This window comes from Scyliorhinus torazame, chromosome 5 (assembly GCF_047496885.1).
Source record: "Scyliorhinus torazame isolate Kashiwa2021f chromosome 5, sScyTor2.1, whole genome shotgun sequence".
In the NCBI taxonomy this organism is placed as follows: Eukaryota; Metazoa; Chordata; class Chondrichthyes; order Carcharhiniformes; family Scyliorhinidae; genus Scyliorhinus; species Scyliorhinus torazame.
Genome location: NC_092711.1, coordinates 280,134,662 through 280,158,591, shown reverse-complemented (window position 1 = coordinate 280,158,591; position 23,930 = coordinate 280,134,662). Strand labels below are relative to the sequence as shown.

The window sequence follows — 23,930 nt, the reverse complement described above, 5'->3', positions numbered from 1 at the left end:
GGGCAAAACGGCAGGTCGCATTTTCATGGAGGACACAGGCTTCCACAGCAGACGCTAAGGTGAGGCTCTTTATTTTAAGAAGCTGCTGGCGTAGGCCACTGGAGGCAACGCCAAAAACAATCTGGTCCCTGATCATGGACTCTGTGGTGGTGCCGTAACCGCAGGACTGCGCTAGAATCCGGAGGTGCGTCAAAAAGGGTTGAAAAAGCTCCTCCTTACCTTGCAGGCGTTGCTGAAAGATGTATCTTTCGAAAGTTTCGTTTACTTCAGTTTGAAAGTGCTGGTCCATTTTGAGGATGACCGTGTCATATTTGGCCTGGTTTTCGCCTTCCTCGAACACCAGTGAATTAAAGACATCATTTGGGTGGGGGCCTGCGTAGAAGAGGAGCATTGCAATCTTCGAATCATCCGAGACATTCTGTTTTTCGGTGGCACGGATGTACAGGTCAAATCGCTGCCTGTAGAGCTTCCAGTTGGTGCCTAGGTTCCCCGTGACTTGCATCGGCTGCGGTTTGCCGGTGTGGTCCATGTCCAGAATGGCAGGTTGGTAGGCAGGTATCGATCCACTCCTGTACCATGTGGTGTTGGGTGTTCTAACACACAGAAGAGCCAACACAGTTGCATATGGTACAACACTTGTTTATTTAAACTTGCTATTTACAACTTGGTCTTTGCACTCTGCACGTGGGGGGCTCCCTGCTTGTGGTGTTTCAACAGCTCTTTCATGCTTCCTTCTCCCCAGACCTACTGACCTCCAGGTGTCGTGCTCGTGCTTTTTATGTGGTTGGTGTTCTTGTCTGTGATTGGTTGTGGTGTTGTGTACTCTGATTTGCCTGTTAGTGTGTCCATCATGATGTGTGTGTTTGAATATCATGACAGAGTATGAAAGACCGGCCAGGAAAACGTTAAGTTAATCAGGTCTGGAGGTGACAAAAGTATGAACGATGGTTTTATGTGAGTGTCCCTTTAAGAAAGGTTTAGTCTCTTATCATGTGGCTGGTAGCACATTGGGGTGTGGCTGTGAGGTGAGAGGGGGTTTCAGATTCAGTTTGACTGCTTTGGACTCAGAATGAAAAATAAGTGTTTTCCACGTATTTCTCTGTTTTCATATTAAAAGTTGTTCCAATAAAAAGCACATTGAGTGTGGCTAACTGCCTTGGTAACTTTAAAGATATAGGGCGGGATTCTCCCGAATCCCCGCAATGGCCCGACACCGGCGGAAAAAGCGTCGCGAACCACTCCGGCGTCAGGCCGACTGGAAGTTGCGGAATCCTCCGCACTTCTGGGGGCTAGGCTGGCGCCAGAGGAGTTGGCGCCGCGCCAGCCGGCGCCGAAGGGACTGCACGAATTAGCGCATGCGCAGAACTACCGGCGTGATTCCTCGCATGCGCAGATCAGCCGGCGTATTCTAGCGCATGTGCAGGGGGGTGTCCTCTCCACGCTAGCCATGGCGGAGCCCTACAGAGGCCTTCGCGTAAGGAAGGAGTGCCCCCACAGCACAGGCCCGCCCGCAGATCGGTGGGCCCCGATCGCGGGCCCCCGCGCCCTCCCGACGCCCGCCAGGTCCCGCCATGTGGGGCTATGTCCAATCCACACCGGCGGGACTGGCCAGAAACCGACGGCCGCTCAGCCCATCAGGGCCTGTAGAATTGCTGGGGGGGCCACTGCCAACAGCCCCCGACCGGCGCGGCGTGATCCCCGCCCAAAAACCGATGGGGGAGAATATGACAGCCGGCGTTGGAGCGGCGGGGCGGGATTCATGCCGCCCCCCCCCCCCCGGGGATTCTCCGAGTGGTCGCTGTCGTGTTAAGCGCACTGAGATAACACGGGCTGCAACTGGATGCAGCTTGAACTGAAAGATACTCGAGGCCTTGAAGTTAATTCAATCTGATTTATTGAACCTGTCACACAGTTAGCACAGTTCTCTGTGAGTTCGACTCTCTGCTAACCCAAGTGTGATTACTTTGACTGAACCAGACCAGCTCTTAGCCACGTGCCGGAGGTGTTATGTGATTATATACACCCTGACTCATTCAGTAGATGTGCCCAGTGGAAAGAGGCAGAGTGTGAGAGCCTCGTGCCTTTTATAGTGGGAAACCACCCCCAAGTGTTCTGCCTGCTGGTTGGTTATGTCCTGTTCTCTGTGTTCATTAGAAAGAGTGAGTTAACATATCAATTCTGTATGACTTCTTCAGAGCCGAAGAGAGCTGGAAAAGTGCTGAACTGAGGGGAAGGAGCAGGTGGAGCAAAAAAGGTCAGTGATAGGTGGGAACTCAGGAGAGATTTGACAAAGATATCATGGACACAAGAGAAAGGGAGTGATAATGATAGTGTGAAAGACCGTGGTAGGCGCTAACCGTGGCATAAAGGTCAGATAGCAGAATATGTTCATATCAGAACAAGGGTCAGCACTCTCTGGGCCTGTGTGTGTGGGGGTGGGGGGGGGGGGGGGGGGGGGGGGGTGCGGCTTTGGAAGAAAGAAAGTATCAAAATGGAGGACAGAGTTCACGGTCTGAATTGTTGAAATTCACTGAGTCCAGAAGGTTGTAAAGCGCCTAAGCGAAGATGATTGCTGTTCCTTCAGTTTGTGTTGGACTTCAATGGAACATTACAGCAGGCCGAGGATGGAATTGTGGGCGTGAGATCAGGATGGTGAATTGAAAGGGCAAGCGACAGTAAGGTCGGAGTTATGCTTATGGACTGAATGAAGGTGTTCCACAAAGTAATCACCTAGTCTGCGTAGAGTCTCCCCAGTGTAGAGAAGATCATATTGTGAACAGAAAATGCTTTAGACTAAGCTGAAAGAATATCAAGTGAATCACTGCTTCACCTGGAAGGAATGTTTGGAGCCTTGGAAGCCTTGGATGCTGAGGAAGGAGGAGGTAAAGGGGTAGGTTCTTTCACCTCTTGTGACTGCATGGCAAGGTGTCATGAGGAGGGGATGAGGTGTTGGGGTGATAACGGAGTCGATCAGGGTGTCACGGAGGGTATTGTCACGATGAAATGCTGAGAGGGGAAGTGAGGGAAATGTGTGTTTACGCGTGGCATTGCTTTGTTAAAATGCAGTTGAACTCTTTTGCAAAATGTTAGTTGCAAAATGTATAGATTCTCAGGTAAATTGCAACAAAATTGCAGAAGGCTAGCTTAATATTTCAGCAAAACTATTGTAAAAATGGTCCCCAAAGCGACTTACAGCAGCCAAGTAGACTGTTGGGATTGGGAGAGAAATGGAGGACAGAAATGCTCATACAACCGAAAGCACTTAATGCTTGATTCACTAACATTTACCACAAAATGTTCTGTTTTCATCTTGGAGACTGTGAAACACAAATCTTTTTGCCTGTCACTTGAAAAGTAACAGAATGACAGTTACATCAAACCTGAAATTGAAAGCTTGTGGTTATGGAACGTTTGAGTACCTATTTGTCCAATTGAATTTTCATCAACAACATTTACAGATGTTCAAAAGTAATTCCAATTTGTGCTTCAATGGAAATTGAGGCTCTTAGTTCGGAAAAAGGCCTGACAGCTTGGATTGAAATGTATCCCTCATCTGATCTGATGGCATGTTCCCCAGCAAAATAAGACCTGGGCCAGGTTGTTCGACCATTTATAGTATTTTTATTCAGTTCAAACAATAAGAAACTTTGATCGGTTCTATGAATAGGCTGACAAAACTTCCTATAATTCTCATTGTTTTCCTGGTTCTGTGATTGCCCTGGTTGCTACCTTATTATTTACAGAATGCCGCTTGAGTGCCAGACCCTTTAAATCAACTGGAGGAAATGCCATGGAAATAACAAGGCTCATTGAAAACATTAATTAAAGGATCAGTGATGTGCTCCTTTGAGATACGAGCAGGAATGGCATCATGACCTTATCAACTATCAGAAATGCTCGCAACAGCTCACGTGGGAACTTGTGGGAGTTTAATTCCACTCATTTTTCCTTAAAACCCAGAAATCAACGACCTTGCTTCTGGTCGCTGGAGTATTAATACGCGAGGTTTCGCTTCTAGTATTTAGTACCCTGCTCAGTGGCAACAACATCTCCCATTTAAGAGAAGAACATGAATTACACTTAAACTTCCTTTATTCACAGTGCAATGAAATAGAATGCAAGGTGGAGGTAATAAAGTGAAAGGATTATCAATTACAGATTGTTCTGTGAGATTAGAGACTCCACTGAAATCCTTCAGTCTGGAAAGTGAAGAAGTGACCTTGGTGTGACATTTTCTCTAGCTTACATTATCAATGGCATCTCATAGATCGTTCAGAAGGATTTGTGTTTCTGTGCTTCAGCATGTACATATTGCTAGGTTTTAGATAATAGCATTTTTGATTCCTAACTAAATGTTTTCATGCACTCAAATGGTAGTGGGAAATAAATCATAGTGTGTGATATGACATTTATTTATGTACTTCACTTGTCACCGAACAATAAATAGAACAAAGCGCACATTGTTACTAATGGCCCAAAATGAAGATCGCGATGCACCAATGTGCTGTTCCATGGAATAAGGGAATACAGATTCTTGCTGGTGATCCTGGGTTTGTGCTTTTTGAGGGAAAAAAGCAGGTACATTAATCAAAGGGAAATTGGACACGAGTAGGACAAGAACCTTGTGTAGTGTGACTGCCCACATTGACTGAGTGAAGTGGCAATTGTTTCCAAGAGTATTATAATTTTACACTACATATCACAGTGGTTAGCACTGTGGCTTCACAGCACCAGGGCCGTAGGTTCGATTCGCCGCTGGTCACTGTGCGGAGTCTGTACGTTCTCCCCATGTCTGCGTGGGTTTCCTCCGGGTGCTCTGGTTTCCTCCCACTAGTCCCGAAAGACGTGCTGTTAGGTAATTTGGACATTCCAAATTATCCCTCTGTGTACCCGAACAGGTGCATGTTTGCGGCGACTCGGAGCTTTTCACAGTAACTTCATTGCAGTGTAAGCCTACTTGTGACAATCAAGATTATTATTTTTTAATTAAAGCACTGGTTTCTGAACGGACCCAAGCAAATCATATGCTGCAACAAGGAGCCCAATCCAGTCGGTCATCCCAGGGTGCTTTAGTATGTAAATAGCCAATGGTTACAGAGAGGCATTAATAATGAGCAGGCCACCAAGGAATGGGGCAGCAAATAAACAAGCCCAGAAAATAGGAGGCAAGAAATAAATAGTGCTCAGCCATAAATCCGATCTAAAAACAGGAAGAACTGGAAGTACTTAACAAGTCAGATAGCATCTTCAGGTGACCCTTCATCAGAAATCCGATATCTCTCGGGGCCCCCACTTAGCGACATTAATTGACCACTCAATTGGGCCATAGGTGGGTGATCCACTGGATGCTTCCTCGCTGCTCATAAAATCATGGTGGGGTGGGTGGGCCAGCGGTGGGCACCGATGGCACAGCACCCAAATCTATGGATTCACCCATCTGCTTTCCTGCCCGTGGGGTGACTTGTAAAATTCAGTCCCAGAAGTGGAAACTCTGGCACATTTTCCCTTCCCATAGTGAAGTGAAATAAAATAAATCCTGAGTCAGATTAATCAGCGTTGTTGTCCAATGAATTTAAGGGTATAGTCAGAAGTGCTTTAATATTCTATCAGTGCCAAAATACCTAATTATTAACATTAAAGGCTAAATATTTAGGTTAGGAGTGGGGAGGAATGGGCAGGTGGACAGCCAATCCCTCCCTCAGAATCAAAGTCAGCATGGACCTGACCCCCACCCCACCCAACCTGACCTGCAGTCATACAGCACTGTTGGTGGGCAAAACAGGGAGAATGTGGGACTTCTGCCCCCTACTGGGGAGGAAGATCCACCCTCAGGAGCAACTGACCAATCCAATTATGTGGCAGCTCTAAAAGTCCCAGCATTACCAAGAGCACATCAATGGCCGTTGCTGGGACTGCAACAAGGAAGAAGGAGGAGGCCATGTATCCCTGGAAACATACAAGTACCAGATCTTGAGCAGGGAGGAAGGGGATGGGAGGTGTGGAGGAAGGGGATGGGAGGTGTGGGGGAAGTGGGTGTAAGTCAGCTGGAAGGTAGGAGGAAAGGGGGGGGGATTTGACACTCAGAGTCCAAGGGTCCCCCCCCCCTCCCCAATCTGCAAAGGGCTGCCCCAAAGATATAACAACCCACTTCCTTCTCGCCCTTCAAAGAATTTTCAAAAAAAGATTGGGCTGCCCACACCTGCCCAACTACCCATGACAACTGTGTTATGGCATGGGCCATGCTGGGGTCTATTGCTTGGTGACAAGCCTAATTGACCCTGAATTGTCTATTTAAATATGCAAATAGTTGTTTGGAAATACAGAGCTTAACTATTGCTGAAAAAAGACATAATATCAAAGATTTAACACCTGCCTTTTCTCAGGAATATTGAAATGTGGTGGCAGGCTGCCCTGTATTATGGGGGAGTGGGTTCAGAGGTGGGTGGGAAGGTGCTGGAGTGGGCACCTGCTCCATTTTATGTGCCCCTCCTGCTGAAAAGCATACCCAGCATGGGCATATAAAACATAACCCTGAGTAACATCTTTGCATGGGTATTATTTCTAATGCACATATGGTGTGCATGAGTACGAACTCAACCGAGACCATGGATTCATGTCTCACTACATTCACCCCCTCCACAATCTGGCCTGGGCTTGTGAAATCCTACCAACTGTCCTGGCTTGAGACAATTCACATCTCTTTAACCTGTGATCATCCCTCTCTCCAATGTCACACCATCTGGACCTGTAAAGACTTAATTACCTGCAAAGACTCGCATTCAAAGTATCATCTTGCATCATTGGCCTTGTCTATATATGTGTTTGTGTAATCTACCGCTTCACTCACCTGATGAAGGAGCTAAGCACCGAAAGCTAGTAATGCCAAACAAACCTGTTGGACTTTAATCTGGTGTTGTAAGACCTTTTACTAATGCACATAGGCAATGCACCATCATTGTGTTTCTTATTATTGTGGTTTGCGCAAAAAATTTAAAAAGATGCAAAACATCAGCAGAGGACCAACCTTCTTCACAGCTTTCACCTCGATAGCCAGGAACACAGATGCAAAGGCCTCCGACACATGTGCCATGGCCTTGGCAGGTTGGATCAATACACTGATCCCCTGGTACATCACATTCTGGCCCCTTCCACTCACTGTGGCACAAGCAGTGACCTTTCTCATATTGACCATTTGCACTACAGAGGACAGGACAGGAGTCTGAAAGTGGGTAAAAATAATATGTTAGCACTAATAGAGGCAGTCCAAGCTATTCTTGCATGTTTCACATTTTCAGCACAATGCAGGCAGTTCTCTGAATGTTAACAGTATTATAAATAACGTTGAATCTTTCATTTTGCTCAAGTGCATGCTAATATTCCTTTAGCATTTGATCATTAATGCACAGTATCACTCTAATGATCCAATAAGTATGATATAAGGGTGCATAGTGGCACACCAGAGTATTATCATCGGTCTTCTCGCTTCTGGCTATGTTGAAGAAGGTCAAGAAAAGCAATATTTTTTTCTCACATGTTTTAAAAATGAATTTTCTCCCTTAATTTGCTAAAAACAACTCTGTGCCAGTTTGTAGTCCCAGTAGAACTGGCCACCTGTCAATAGCCTCACCAAGTAACTGTTATTCATCATAAACGGGCTCTGACTTCTTGGGGCCAATAGTAAAGTAACTGAACAAAGACCTGGGGTCAAACCTAGGACCAGCGTGCTCTATATGGCTTAGCTACTCACAGCCTTAATGAACCTAGCCTGAGGAGAGTAGAGTACAAAATATTTGATGCTGAATAATGAGTGAGGAAAACTCAATATATTGCCTATCCCGAGAAAGACAAGGTAGATCACTGGGATCACTCTGACACTACCAATTAGCTCATAATCCAAACTACAAGGGAAGCATGTATTGAATACGCTCACTTAAATTGAGCATGTTCACTTTGATGTATCTAAACTAAATTATTTGGAAATCAAACTTGGTTCCATGCCAACAGTTTGCTCACCTCTGTGAAACAAGGACAACAGCATACAATTATGAAAATTCTCCAGGGTAATGTAGTTTGGTGCCCCCTAAGGATAAACAATCAATCAGAATCTAAATTCAAAATTATCTCGTTGAGCAAGTTCAGGTGAAGCACTGAATCAGTGAAATTGGCCTATATTCCATATTGTGTTTGGGTCAAAATCCATCCTTGTTGAAAAGAAAATATATATATGCAAAGAAACAAAGGGCCGGAATTTCCCCTCCCTGGAATTGAGTCAGGAATGGGTAAAATAAGGCCTATCGGGACAGAAATTCAAACCTACCCCTCTATAACCATCTTCCCCTACTTGGGAAACATACTAGGCTGTGAGCCCACAAGTATGTCCTGTGACATCAGGATCACCATCATAAAAGCTTAGGGGGAATTATGAATGTCATCTGTCATGTTATTTTTGTCATGATCGGAGTAGAAGCTTGTGGGAACCTCAGCAGGTGAGTCAGTTTCTGAACCTGGGCGGGGTGCTGTTAAGGAGCTGGGGACCTTCCGATAAGTTAATTTAAGCACACTTGCCAATTCCTCCTCATTTCCCATATGTCCCTTACATGCCCTTCTAACCCCCATGATTCATCCATACCCCTTCCATTACCTTCATGCATCCTTCATACACACACAATATTTATCAAGTACAGAATCAACAAGACACATAACAAGTCGTTTAAATGCTCGTTAAACTGACAAAATAACCAAACAGGCTTTACAAATCTCATCTGCAAAAAAATATTGCTCTTAAAAGTGTCAATCAATCATAAAGATCTATTGTTTCAATAAATAAAGATTTAATCCTCTTAATATCTTAGTCGTGTCCAAATTAACAAACAGGCATTGAAAAACCACAAAGAAAGAAAACAATTATTCCAACCTCAAAAAGTGTGAATCAAACAAAGCTAGCACTCCCCTTCAAGCTGTGCCAAAGTTGCCTGTAAGATGAATCCATTAATCAGTCTTCAAGCTCAGCATTGATAATGAGACCATCTTGCAACTATATCGACAGAAGCAGTTTGAACAAATGGTTAGACATCTGTTTTTCCAGATGATCTCATCAGAGCTTAACTGAGCTCCAGAAAATGGTTAATGGATTTTGCTCAGTAGGGATCTGTTAAAGGAGCATGCTAGATATGTTTGAAGTTGTAATAATTATTATTTATTTGATATAGGTTCTCAATGCCGGCTTGTTTATTTTGACAGGCCTTATTTTACCCATTCCTGACTCAATTCTAGGTAGGTCTTTTTTCAAAGGAGCTCTTCAAAGCCTCTGCTTATTGTCTGTTTCCAAAGCATTTTAAAGACTTTTCAGAATTGTTAATGCCTTATTGGTTTTGTACATGGTGGATATTGGAGAGTAGGTATGGAAAATGCATAATAATAATATTTATTAGTGTCACAAGTAGGCTTACATTAATACTGCAATGAAGTTATTGTGAAAATCCCTTAGATGCCACACTCCGGCGATTGTTCGGGTACACTGAGGGAGAATTCAGAATGGTGAGGGGCATGAAAGTGACATGGGGGATATGGAAGGGACTTGGGAGGAATGTAAGAGGTATTGAAGGGGCTTAGGACATGAAAGTGGCAAGGAAGAGGCATTGGGGATGTAAGGAAACATGGAGGGAGCATAACAGATGTAAGGAGACATGGGGAGGATTGGAGGGTGAGGGGTAAGGTCTAACAAACATGTGCAGGATAGGGTGATGTTTCAGTGAACTGAGGTAAGCCATCAAACAACCCACCTGGCGGCATCCTCGACTGCAGCCTAAACCCGACTGCAGGAAAGAAAGCTCCCCAACTTTCAAAAATTGGGAACACAATGTCAGGACTTGTAGGTCCTGGCTGTGAGGGGAAGATAAGGGGAAGAAGGGTACGATTTTATGGGTGTTCATTTCGGATGTTAAATGGAGGAATTCAATACATTGCAGTGTACATTAAAGGATTCAATGGTATTTTCAGAACATCCCTGCTACAATTTCTGTGTATGAAGATCATGGAACCAAACATTGCAGAGTGACAACTACCACAGTCTAGCAGCCTAGCAACCACCTCAGGATATGCTCAGTAAACAGCACCAAGAGAATAGAACAAACCAGTGGTGAAGAAAATTGTAACTTGTAACCTTCACAGTGACAGGAAAAGCAATTCTGCGCACAGCAAAATCCTCATGTCTCCTGCTACCTTATGATAAAGTTCAATTACTGCTTCCCTGGTGAATTTAAAGCTGCGTAAAACATTCCTTCTTTCATTCTCAGAGCTTGGTCCTGTAGCCCTTTCTTACAAAGGAATTTTTCCTGAAAGCCCTGCACCTGTATTGCCTGATCTTTGTGTTTATCGTCTCCTGATCTGAAAGATTGATTATCAGCCTCAATAGGAACACAAGTCATGCCTCTGTCACCCTGTTGCACAAAGTCTTTTTTGAAAAAAGAGTACCCAATTCATTTTTTCCAATTAAGGGGCAATTTAGTGTGGCCAATCCACCTAGCCTGCACATCTTTAGGTTGTGGGGGCGAAACCCACTCAAACATGGGGAGAATGTGCAAACTCCACACGGACAGTACCCAGAGCCGGGATCGAAACTGGGACCTTGGCTACGTGAGGCAGCAGGGCTAACCCACTGTGCCACCATGCTGCCCTTCTGTTGCACAAAGTTGGCTCTGTTACAAGGAACTCTGAGCCAGGTGTAAATACAACAGGCACACGGACATTTGTGCATTTTGAAAACATAACATGCATGCTTCAACTGGATCGATTAATCTGTCTGCCTAGGAAGCTTAATTAGTATTTTTGCAGCAATAGCTAAAACCATCAAAATACTAATAACCTCCATCCAAAATAAATGATTGATTTGACATAGTAAGTAGTAGTCTTGTTTTTGGGTACGATTAGACCACTAAAGCATCAACAACTCGTGGAAACTAAGCCCTAAATGTCTCTCATTGTAAATATATCTACTATTGATAATTTTGACTCAAGTTTCTGTTTCATCATGGTGCAATTGGATCAGCATTGCACATTCTTTACTCGTGTGACAAATTCAGGAACTGTACCTTCAGGAATGTGCATTTAGTTTTCCTCTTTTAAGTGTTGGTGCGATGCTGGCACAGTTGCATATATTGCCAGCTCTAGTTTCCCTGACAGATTATTCCCCAATCTCTCTTCAAGTTGGTAGAGTTGCTGTGTGGGTTGATAAATAATGACTGCACAGTACAACACATTCATGTTTTGCTTAACAACTTGCCATATTTGGCTTTACCTCGTGCACAGTCCGGCCCAAGAAATCCGGGAAAACAGTGACAGTGGCCAGAGATACATTCCCCATTCCCATTGCAATTGGTAGAACATTCATCCATCGATTCTACAAGTAATGACAACATTGAGTAAATATTTCGTAAATAACTTTGTGAATGAATCCAATTTTTAATTATATGCTATGTTAAGAACCATAGAACCCCTACAGTGCAGAAGGAGGCCATCTGGCCCATCAAGTCTGCACCGACCCTCTGAAAGAGCACCAAACCTAGATCCACTCCCTCACCCTATCAACGTAACCCCACCTAACACCTCCTCCAAACAACCAACTACCTCCTGAACCAACATGATAATCCTCCCCAATCAACTACTCTTGACCCGACTTTACTATCCTCTCCACGACCTGATCAACCTCCTGACCCAAACTGGCAACCCTGATCCCCCAACTACCCACCCTAACCTGCCAATCCCAAACACCCGACCCAACTACCTCCTGACTAGGCCCCGCCCAGACCTGGTGACCTGACTATCCACCCATATCGCATCACAATTTTAACATAGTAAAGTATCCCAAGGTATTTCACAGAGTGTTACAAAAAGAGAATATTGACAGTGCCCTACGTATTAGGATGGATAATCAACAACCTGGTCAAAGAGGTAGGTTTTAAGGACCGTTTTATAACGAGGAAAGATAAATAGTCAGTGGAGAGGTTTAGGGAGGTTATTCCAGATTTTAGGGCCCAGGAAGTTGAAGGCACAATGGTAAATGGTGGAACAATTTAAATCGAGAATGCTTAAGAGGCTGGAATCAGAACCGATAGGATGAGAGGTCACCCAAAGCTCGGCTGCCGAGGTTTATGGAGGTAGATTGTGGGAGGCCAGCCAGGAGTGCACGGAAATAGCCAAATCTAACAAAGTAATGATGAGTTGAGCGGGGTAATGTTGGGTGATATTACAGAGATGCAAATAAGTGGTTTTATTAATGCCATTATTATGTGATTGGAAGCTCATCTCGAGATCAAACATGACACAAAGGTTGTAATCAGTCTCGTTTGAGTTCAGACAATTGCCAGTGAGCGGGTATTGAGTCAGTGGACAGAAAATGGAGTTTGCGGCGGTGTTTGAAAACAGTGGCTTAAGGTTTCCCCAATATTTAATGGAGGAAATCTCCGTTCAGTAGACGATGGACAATCATTGTGACAAGTAAGAGTCAGTGGAGGGGTTGAGAAAGCTATGAACGAGGTATGGCTGGGTGTCATCAGTATACATGTGGAAACTAGTGCTGGCCTAGATTTTGTAGTTAGTGGCAAAGCAAGGGAACTTGCCACTGAACTCAAAGTCTCATTTAGAAATTTAGCGATCTCTCTGGTAGTCGTTTCATCTTTATTTTTAGCAGTGATAATCAGTTAAATGCAGAGCCCTTGACTGAGGATTTCCCAGAGTAAACTGGAGTGATTTCGTCAAGCTGCCAAGCAGCAAATCACATCAAAGGATTTTCACAGACATCCAAACAGGGAACAAAAAGTAGAAAAATAAAGTTGCGTTGAAAAAAATGCATAGAGAAAATTAAAGTTTGAGATATCCATATGGGGTGTAGGTAGAAGATAAGATATACTGATAATTTTTAAAAATTTGTTGAAAAATCTATTAAGTAATCAATTATTTAACAGCACTTGATGAATAAAAACTATTTTTTAGGGCAGTTCTGTTCATCCAATTTTTCAAATCATTGGCATTCAAAACCAAGTTGCATTGATTGAACAAGGTGAGACGTTTTGAACGTCTTTCTAGCAGTGATGAGTGGCTCTGGGGGTTGATGTGAAAGGTGAGGGGGGTTGGAGGGGGGAGGGGAAAGAGTTGAAATCTCACTGACTGATCGGTGATTGCCAGCTTTTGAATGACCACAGCACAGCCTATGGTGGAGCCCTGAGTGACAGACCGTACTTATCGGATTTTTGCACTAATTTGCGTGCACGTAATATGCTCAATTTGTGGTCCGTCTCAGAGGTGTAATGATGGTAAACGATGATGGTTTACCATCGATACCATCAACTGCAAAGACTGGCTTGTTTTATTTACAGATGATGTCACTGCGGACAGAATCTCGAAAAGAAATAAGAAGGGACAATGATAAACTCCTGGGGACTCTGCAAGCACCAGGAAGAGAACTAATTGTAGGTGATACTCTGGTTGTGGCTCTATAGATAAGAATGGAACCAGGTGAGAGCAGTCCCATCCAGCTGGACGGAAATTAAGGCGCTGGAGGAAGATGGTGTTTGTCCAACCATATCAAAATCTGCAGACAGGTCAAGATGTAAAATTAGGGATAGTTTACCTTTGTCACAGACCATAATTTATGACTTTGATAAGCGCTGCTTTGGTATTAGGCGAGGGATTGAAACTTGGAGTTCTGCGATACATGGACATGGGTTTGGGAGGTAATAATACTTTCAAGGACCTTGGACATAATAATAATCTTTATTGTCACAAGTAGGCTTACATTAACACTGCAATGAAGTTACTGTGAAAAGCCCCTAGTCGCCACATTCCGTCACCTGTTCGGGGACACAGAGGGAGAAATCAGAATGTCCAAATTACCTAATAGCATGTCTTTCGGGATTTGTGGGAGGAAACTGGAGCACCCAGAGGAAACCCATACAGACACAGGGAGAACGTGCAGACTCCACACAGACAGTGACCCAAGCCGGGAATTCAACATGGGACCCTGGAGTTGCATGAAAGGGAGCTTGAAGATGGGACAGCAGTTTGCAACAATAAAGGGCTTGTTTATTTTGCAGGGCGGGGAAGGTATTCAGTAGCGAAGGCGACAGTGCCACGATATCAGCTAACATTTGAGTTCGGAAGGAGTTTGGTAGTTAGCAGTTTAGTGGCGAAAGGGTCCAGAGAGCAGGACGTGGGTCTCATGAACAAGACAAGCTCAGTGATGGTAAGTGTGGAGTAGGGGAGGAACCAGGGAAAGATGGAGGTTTAGGTTAGGGCAGAAGGAAACTTTTGAGCAAGATGCAGAACACTGTCATTAGTTGCAAGGATATCAGTGGTCATCATTTAGCGAAGAATTTGCATGTGTGCAGGTACAGTAAGGTTAGTAGTGGCCTGGGAAACCTGACTGTACCTTCATACTGCTGTGTTGACCTATGAGCAAGTGCCTAAGCAATGCCAGCAACCACACCAACTATGAGAAAGGAAGTTGGGTGCTGGGCTGCACTGTCCTTTCTTTTCAGCCTGGCTTGCTACTTTTTAATCCCACCACCCTCCTCCTTCATTCTTGGCAAAGGTTCCTGATGCTGTGAGATCACTTTTTAATGATCTTCACCTACTTTTGAAATGTTTGTCCCCTGCTTTTTAACTGACCCATCTTTGGTTAACTTGATTTTCAGCTACTGCCTGTGTTGAACCAGCATTTATGTTTGGTCTAATGAAACGTTATTTACATTCAGGATTCTGTCAGGTCTTCAATCAGTACAGGCAGTAAAATAGTTTTGTAGCTAAAGATGTCATCCCCCCACACCCCTTCCCCAGCCCCACCAACCTGGAAATAATGCCCACAGAGGCAGGAAAGTAATTGGTTATTTAGGTGGCTCAATTAGGCTCCGGTGGGTGGCTCAACTGCCATCTTTCCCATCACTTGCAAAAAGGCATGGTAGTGGAAGGATATTAGGCATGCCACCCATTGCTTGCCTGTGCCATTTTGCCCATTCATCTGCTGCAATGCAGCTCTTTATTAAAAAGAATTTCACAAATGTCTCATTCCTCATTCCTTGCTTTCTTCGCCCAGCACAAAGCTAGTTAGAACCTTTAGACAGGAGAACAGCCAGGCAGGATCTGCTGACACCTCTAACTGCAATGCTGGCCCAGAAAAAGACATACGAGATCTAAGTGGGTGGAAGAAGCTCACTGACAGACTGGATGTTTTGCACCTTCATAAATCCAAATTGGAAGCATGAATGTCAATGTGCAGGCTGTGCCATTTAGTCTAAGGAATTTTATAGAGCTTACTAATATAGCTGCTTCTTTTCAAATGATACTTTATCATTTATCAGTTGTTTCCAAATTTTGTACTTTAAAACCTTTGCCAATTTTGATATATTTCCAAGGATATTTTTATTATCGTGCTTCCAGGGAATTATTCCAAATATATCCGGGCAGCACGGTAGCACAGTAGTTAGCACAGTTGCTTCACAGCTCCAGGGTCCCAGGTTCGATTCCAGCTTGGGTCACTGTCTGTGCAGAGTCTGCATGTTCTCCCCGTGTCTGTGTGGGTTTCCTCCGGGTGCTCCGGTTTCCTCCCACAGTCCAAAGATGTGCAGGTTATGTGAATTGGCCGTGATATATTGCCCTTAGTGTCCAAAAAAAAGGTTAGGTGGGGTTACTGGGTTACAGGGATGGGGTGGAGGTGTGGGCTTAATTGGGGTGCTCTTTCCAAGGGCCGTGCAGACTCGATGGGCCGAATGGCCTCCTTCTGCACTGTAAATTCTATGATTTTACAATATGTTAATATTTGTATAGGAATCACTATGACTGTTTCAATATTTGCAACTACTAACTTATCATGATCTGAAATGCACTGCCTGGAATGGTGATGGAAGCAGAAACATTCAAAATTAAAAATCGGAACTGTGCTTGAAAAGAATGTACCATTGCAGGCCTACAAAGAAAGGTCAAGGAAATGGAATTAATTGGTAGCTATTTCAAAGCCATTTGACAAGGTTAGCCAAATGGCCCCTCTCTGTGCTGTAAGATTCTATGTGCATTTACTCTCACGGCAACATAAATCATATGGTTGTAAAAACACTGGCGTTTCACTCTCAAGATTCCTTGGAAAAAGATGAACCAATTCACTGACCTGCAAGGGGCTAGCAGGGACCCAGAGTAGTTCACGCAGCTTTTGCTGTGGACATGGGCCCCCGCGGACTTCCGGTTTTGAGACTGCGCAAGCGCACGGCAGTGGGCTCCAGCGGCCGCGCCGAGCGCCATGGCAGACTCGGACCACGGAGGCAGATGAAGAACGTCCCCAATCAGCCGCGCGCCCGAAGATCCGACTGCCCCGATCTGTCCCCTGGCTGCCTATAAGGCCCTCCCCCCAGCCCCCACATGGGCAGCCGCGGACTGAGTCCCTAGCCGCCACGCGACCTTCCCGAACGGTGATAGGTGGTTAGAACCACGGCGTCAGGAACCCTTCCGGTCGGGAGCGGAGGATCGCTGGGCGGAGGATCAATGGCCAGCCAGCTGCGCAGAGTACTCTGCAAACACACCGATTCTCGAGTCCCAGAGAATCGTCGAATCGGCGCCGGGCCTGATTCCGGCGTGAAATTGGATTCTCCGCCCCCCCCCCCCCCCCCCCGCCCCCCCCGCACCAAACGTGATTTTGGCGCGGGGCTGCGGAGAATCCAGCCCAAGGTGTTTCTCTATAATGACATTCAAAGAAATTACAAGTCTCAAAGGCATACTGACCTGTGACTTGGTGAGCAAGTCACACCCCTTTAGCAACCCCAATCTGTCAAATTCACTTCACTCAGCCTGCTCATTGACGTCACCCAGTTCTCAATGATTATGGCACCTATTGTGCTTAACTAGTGCTGAAGGAAGATCAATGGATAGTTTTTGTTTTCTTTTTAAAAAGAAACTTATGATTTAGAATTTCTTGTAGTACTTTCTTCCCGAGTCACGTCGCCCACTGTTGTTAAATGTATTGTTATATTAGTATATGTTTTTCCCATTGCTCACGAGCTGAGAATGCGTTTTTGTAAATCATACGGGATGCAGAGCCTGGATTCAAATGGAGGACACAGTTCAGGCGAGGGAGCAAGCACAAATTAAGATCCATCAATGAATAGGTCACACAAAAAGGGAGTGATGGGCAAGGCCAGGGAAGATGCAAGATGATAGTAGGTCAAGAGAAATTCAAAAAGAGAAAGCAAACCAGCTGCACATGTTTTATTACTCACAGTATGAAGCCTGAGTAGATACTGATTCCAGTACAAAGTTTGTCTTAGCTATATTTGAGTAAATGGAGCTCTGGAAGGAAAAATCTGGGGCTTGAGATTTGGATTACCTGGAGCTGAGGCCAAGAGTGCGTAAGCTGACATGTGAAATAGTATCTCATAGATATTGATGGCTGAAAGTCATTGGGCAAGATGGCAGCCACCGTGTACTGAATCTTGTATTTGTTAAATACGTGGCTGACAATAATTTAATGATTATTGATTTGTTAGGTTGTAGGTGTAACATAAGCGGCTTCCTTGTGGTGCACTTGACAAAGGAAGGTTCAGACGTGGAGATAACTTCAACACATTTATTAAACAATTTACACTTCTATTACTCGGGTTCGACACTACTGCTAATCCTACTATAGCTACCCAGACTGACTAACCAGTTGCTGCAATCCACGTGGTGGGTGTAACATTGAATCAACCCTGTCTCTGTACTCACTGACTGTCTCCACTGGAAAGAGGCAGATCATGTGTGTGGTGTCCTTTATATATGGGTTGGTGTAATGCCCCCCTGTGGTCGTGTCACCTCCTCGTGTATCGTGAATGTCTATTGGTCGTGTCCTATCTACTTGACCTATTGGTTGAGTGTGTGTGTGATGTTTCTGGTGCTCCCTCTAGCGTCTAGCTAGCCTACATGCACTTACATTGATACACATCACCATAATTATGAGATTTGTACAGGCCAATCAGATTGCAAGAATAGACCAAATTGGACAGTGTGCACCCAAAACTTCATTTACTCCCAAAACTGTTGTACACTGTAGAATCTAAGCAAATATGATAAATATTACCCTTTTTGTGAAGTAGTAACAACCCAAACTGTGCAAGTATGTGTAACAATATCTTTCATTGAGCAGGCACCTTGACCGTAGAAAATGTCCAAAGCTGTTTTGCAGAATTATAATTAGACATAAATCTACACATAACCAAGAAGAATATGTTGAAAGGTTGACTAATAGCTTGCTTGTAGGGATAGGTTTTGAGGTCGGCCTTAAAGGATGAGAGGGCATGGAGAAATTTAGTGAGGAATTCCAGTGCTTAGTGTCCAAATTACAGAAGAGAGTAGGGATTCAGGGATAGAGGATAGATAGATTTGGAGGAACTTACCATCTGGTAAGTTTTCTGTCATTTTTTCTGTCAAGAAATTTTAAATAACTCGATTAAATGACTTAGAAAAGAGCTGGGCCTTACTTAATTGATGCAGTTAACCTAAGTGCATCAATGCCAATGACATGGTAACACCATTATATATTATTGTTAATGGTGGTGAATAAACAAATAACACCAGCTGAGAAAATATCGATTTTGTTCATCCAGCAATTAATCAGTGCGCAACTTCAGGATTTACAGGTAGTCGGAAGTAGCAACAGTTGATTTGTATTTCCTCGGAGCTTGGATCTTCACAATTCCACACAAAACGGATCACATGTTTCCTGCCACCATAATCTTGTGCAATTTAGAATATTTGAAAAGTTTGTGTGTCCATTCTTATATGCGCGCTGTGTGCACTTGTAACCCCTGATTACGGCAAAATTGCGCACATTATTACCAACAATTAGACACTTTGTCTGAGGTGGCAATGTCATAGCTGATGACAATGTATTACCAAAACCATTAGATTGTGCTATTACAGACAGATTATATATTCTGAATGGTAGATTTAATCAATTTTGAGTCTTATAAGATTCATAAAATCAAACATCGTGTTCTGAATAGTCTGCTTCAACTAATCAATGAACACAGCACAAACTGAGACTTTGCACTTAACCCTGTGGAACATTAAATCAGTATGAATACTATTATTGATCGGAATTTTTATTTTAAATAATCGTCGGTCTATTTTGATTGCATAGTGACAATTCTGAATTGTGAACTATTCTTTCAGAATAATTGAGGTTATGTCAAGTTTTTAGAACCAATAAAGGGCATTACTTAAGATTGTTTAAGCTTTTTTTATTTTTGTTAAAATGGAGCAATCAGGCAGCATATTAAGCAAGGACAATTGAAGGTTCTTGTGAGAAAATAATTAAAACCATTAGTTAAAAGTATGATTGCAGTAAAAATGAACAGACCATAGTTATCTTAGCAAAAAGCATGCAATGCAAATCAGAATGTGCATCCTTCATCTGTTATTTTAATGTAGATACTGGGCGCGATCTACCAGCAGCGTTGTGCCCGAAAGGCAGCTCTTCCGAGATCTACCCGGCTCACAAAACGATCTCGCAAAACTTTGTGATGTGAATCCAGCCCATGAGAGGCCCCCAGGTGCTTTTCCTTGGGCAGGATGGCACCCTGGCAGTGTTGGTACCAACTTGGCACTGCCAGCCTGCCACTGATAAGGTGCCCAGGTGGCACTGCCAGTTGGCAGGGGTGCTGCCAGGGTGCCAGCGCCAAGTTGGAAGTTTTTGCCTGCTGCGGTTCAGGCCATGGGTGCCCTGCGCAGGTGCAGGAGGGTGCGGGGGAGGGGGGCCAACCCCCTTTTTAGTGATTTGGGGATTGGGGGTCACGTCAGAAGGTTGAGAGATCGGGACATCATTTAATCTCCTACTGCAGGAAGGAGTTCCAGCAAGTGGAGCTCCTCAGTGCAGAAAACGGGATTAAGTGCGGCCTCATCGGGGCATTCCTCGCTGAGGCCCCATATTGATCCGAATGGGCATTCAATAGCGCTTAATGAATGCTAAACACACTCGCTACAGTACTCTGTTCCCATTCGAATAGATCATTAAATCTATTTAGCTGATTAAATTTGGATGAAAACTCAAAATAGTTGATATTATGAATGTATGTTACTTTCCACCGACTGCACATGTCAAGAAGTTTTGGACATGTTGCCCGTGATCTTCCAATGCATGGACAGAAAATCTGGGCCGTATCTTCTTAATTTCCTGATATATGTGGTGAATGGGCAAGTGTCTAGTGCAGGTACTCTACATCATTGACACAACGCTGTGGCTGGATTGTGTCAATCAATAGCATTCTTGGCTCTGGAACAGAACGTTTTTGTTTCACACTTTCTCTTCCCACCCCACCCCTCTCCACCCAATTCACTCTACCCCCACCACCACAAGAACCACATCAGCTTTATTGACCTATGCGTATGGTAATAAATAAATATTACGCCAATTAGGGGTGTCATGATTTAGACTTGAATTTAAATCAGGGTCCTGTCCACCTGTTCCTCTGTTTTGGGTGCATATTAAAGATCTCTGGTGCTATTTGAACAATATTAGGTAATTTCATTGTGTTCTGGCTATCATTCCTCTCTCAACTGACACCACAAAAAATTAATTAACTGTTCTTTTATCTCAATTATGTTTGTTGCTGGCACAAAATAGCTGCTGTGTTTTCCATAATAATAGAAACTGCACTTCAAAGTAATTTTTGCATGCAAAATGGGATCTTCCCAATAGATGTGATGAGGTGCTATAAACATGCAAATTCTTTCCTTCTGTGTGAGCAGGGCAATTTCAAGAGACAATTTTGTTACTTTCCAAAAACATACACTCTTCTAACACTGATTGAATTCCAGCAGAATTTAGTGAATCTGGTTTGAAATGTTTCTTTAGTTTCAATGAGGGGCTAACATCTACAGTGCAACAAAGTTCACCATGGGCTGAAGGGGAGAGAAGAATCAGGAAGCCAAACTTGAATGTAAATTGACTGTATATTAACTGAAATTGAGGACCAATTTCTTAGTGTGTGAGACTCCTACTCAAGCACACGCCTCCACCCTTACCCCGTAACCCAATTTAGCGTGGCCAATCCACCTAATCCCACATCTTTGGACTGTGGAAGGAAACAGGAGCACCCGGAGGAAACCCACGCAAACACGGGGAGGACGTGCAGACTCCGCACAGACAGTGACCCAAGCCAGAAATCGAACCTGGGAACCTGGATGTGAAGCATCTGTGCTAACCACTGTGCTACCGTGCTGCCCAAATCTATTCTATGAATAGAAAGAGTAGGCCATTCAGGCCCACAAATCTGTTCAACCATTCAGTCAGGGCATGCACAACCTTTATCTCAATTTCCTTGCCTGCTTTTGATCTAGCCTTCTTATCATAGAACCATAGAATGGTTACAGGATAGAAGGAGGCCATTTGACCTGTCATATCCATGCTGGTTCTCTGCAAGATCTACTCAGCTGACTCAGCATTTATTGCCTCTTTGAGATGGTTCTCCAATTCCCTTCTGAAAGTAGTGGTTGGATTTGCCACCATTACATTCTCAAGCAGTGCATCCCAAATCTTAACCATCTGCTGTGTAAAGAGATTTTTCCTCATGTCAACACCTTTGTGTTGGCAAACACTTAAATCGGAGGCGGGATTCTCCTGGATCAGCGAGGTGGCCCGACAGCGGCGTACAAAACGGCGCGAACCAGTTCGGCGTCGGGCCGACCGGAGGTTGCGGAATTCTCTGCACTTCCAGGGGCTAGGCTGGCACCGGAGGGGTTTGCGCCCTGCTAGCCGGCGCCGAAGGGACTGCGCGAGTTAGCGTATGTGCAGAACCGCTGCCGTGGTTCTGCGCATGAGCAGACCAGCTGGCGTATTCTGGCACATGCAGAGTGGAGTGGCATCTCCGCGCTGGCCATGGCCGAGCTCTACAGGGGCCGGCGCGGAAGGAAGAGGTGACCCCATGGCACCGGCCCGCCCACAGATCAGTGGGCCCGGATCGCGGGCCAGGCCACTGTGGGGGCCCCCCCAGGGCCGGATCCCCCCACGACCTCCCGAGGACCATACCAGCCAGCCTACCAGCCAGGTCCCGTCGTGTGGGACCATGTCCAATCCACGGCGGTGGGACTGGCCAGAAACCGACGGCCGCTTGGCCCATCGGGGCCAGGACAATTGCCGGAGCGGCCGCTGCCAACGGCCCCCGACCGGCGTGGCGTGATCCCCGCCCCTGCCCAAATACCGGTAAATTCGGCCTTTCATAGATTGCCGATCTAATAGAATGAAAAGTCAAACCAAAGATTTGCCTCCCCCATGCACACGGGGAACGGGGAAAAGGGAAGCCCCCCCACTCCATGAGCCTCCCTAGATGAAGCCTCCCCCAGCAATATCTGGGCACTGCCTCCTGGCACTAATGGGGAAATGCTGATGCAGTGCCAGGGGACTTCCTGGGCATATCCCTCTCCCCTCCCTGGGGCTGGACTTACCTGTGTGTCTCCGGTGGGTTCCCATTGCTTGGTTCACCTTGCTCCAGACCTGTTATAAACCTCAACGACATGATGTCATGGTGACGGGTGTGTGTGTGTGTGTGTGTGTGTGTGTGTGGGGGGGGGGGTCCGAATTTTGGGGGGAAGATTGAGCGGGAAAGCCTGGTTAATCATATTAAAATGTATTTTACGTCAATGACGGTGGGGGGGTGGGGGGGGGGGGGGTGGGGGGGACACGATTGCATATGAGCTCTTACACCAGTGGAAAATGGGGACGCGAAATTTTGGCAAATGGCTTCAGGTTTCACCAAGTCAGGATGACTTAGGAGTCATGTTAAAATGGCAGCCAGAAACTTATTCTAGGATTCTCAACCCCATTGCTAGATAGTTTTGATTTTTGGGAGAACCTTTAAAAGGTGCAGGCTGGCGGGGTTGGGAATGTCCTAGTGCTTCACGATTTTCATGGATTTGGTCCAGGCTTTCAATGAGTCATGGATCACGGTCCATCAGAGGTGTCATGAACCATAGTGTGCATTAGGGGCTCTTTAAAAAGATTCGTTTTTAAGGTCCTTCTCATGCCTCCAATGTCAATGTATGCACCTACCTCCTATGGCTATTTATGCCACCCCAGACAAAGGTATGCCTACCCATTCATCCTCAAGGCTCTCATGCCCATGTCAAAGTATGCTCATCTACCCGTTGCTCTTCATGCTCCCCATGCCAAGGTATACACCCACCAACATCCATGCCCCTAATGCCTCCATACTGATGTATGCCCACCCACCTATGGCTCCATGTCCCCATGCCCAGCTATAATGCCCATTCACCCACTATACACTGTATAGAACTAAGAAACACAATAGCGACAGTATGTGTAAAAGAAGCTTTAAACAAGTCATTCATTGATAACTTTTCACATTTAAAAAAAATCATTTCCTAAGCCCAACCAACCAGACTCTTCAAAATATCAATGGCTGAAACGGCAAATTCTTGAAATCTCTTCATTGCGTGTAAATAAACATTGTGAGCTCTGATCAGAGTGACAGAGCTGTCAGTCAAGCAATGTTTAGTCTAGGTCTCAGGTGTTTCAACAAGCAAATGGATTTCTGTGTTCTCAACCATGTTTCAATAGTTCACAAAAGGGTTTTTGACATGCAGTTCACCAAAGTGTGTCTATGCAATTTGAATAAAGCCTTTCACACATTTGGTTTACACAAAAACAGTTAGTGCTCTTCAAAGTATTTCATTTGGACTTCTTGCATCATAAAGGACCAGATAATAAACCCTTGGCTTTTTTCCAAGGGTAATACAGTCGATGACCAATTTTTAACGACGCACTTCTGTTGGCAGTTGATATCAGAAAATAGCAAATATGCTCATCTTGATTTTCCATCAATTAATTTTAATGTACGAGAGCTGTGGGAAGCATGCCTGCAATTTTCTGATGTCTACTGTTGTTAGGAGCTTGTCAT

At 44.7% G+C, this 23,930-nt stretch overlaps 1 protein-coding gene across 3 annotated transcripts in view; it reads right to left on the bottom strand.

Moving 5' to 3' along the window:
* tenm1 (teneurin transmembrane protein 1) overlaps nucleotides 1-23,930 on the bottom strand; it is a 1,545,585-nt gene that overhangs the window by 312,687 nt on the left and 1,208,968 nt on the right. For 2 of the 3 annotated variants that reach the window (XM_072505612.1, XM_072505614.1), the window contains 2 exons: nucleotides 11,297-11,398; nucleotides 7,025-7,219 (listed from right to left, as the gene is read on the bottom strand). In XM_072505612.1, coding sequence (XP_072361713.1) covers nucleotides 7,025-7,219; nucleotides 11,297-11,398 — 297 coding nt within the window. The remainder of the gene's footprint in view (nucleotides 1-7,024; nucleotides 7,220-11,296; nucleotides 11,399-23,930) is intronic. The other variant, XM_072505613.1, reaches the window with a different exon arrangement.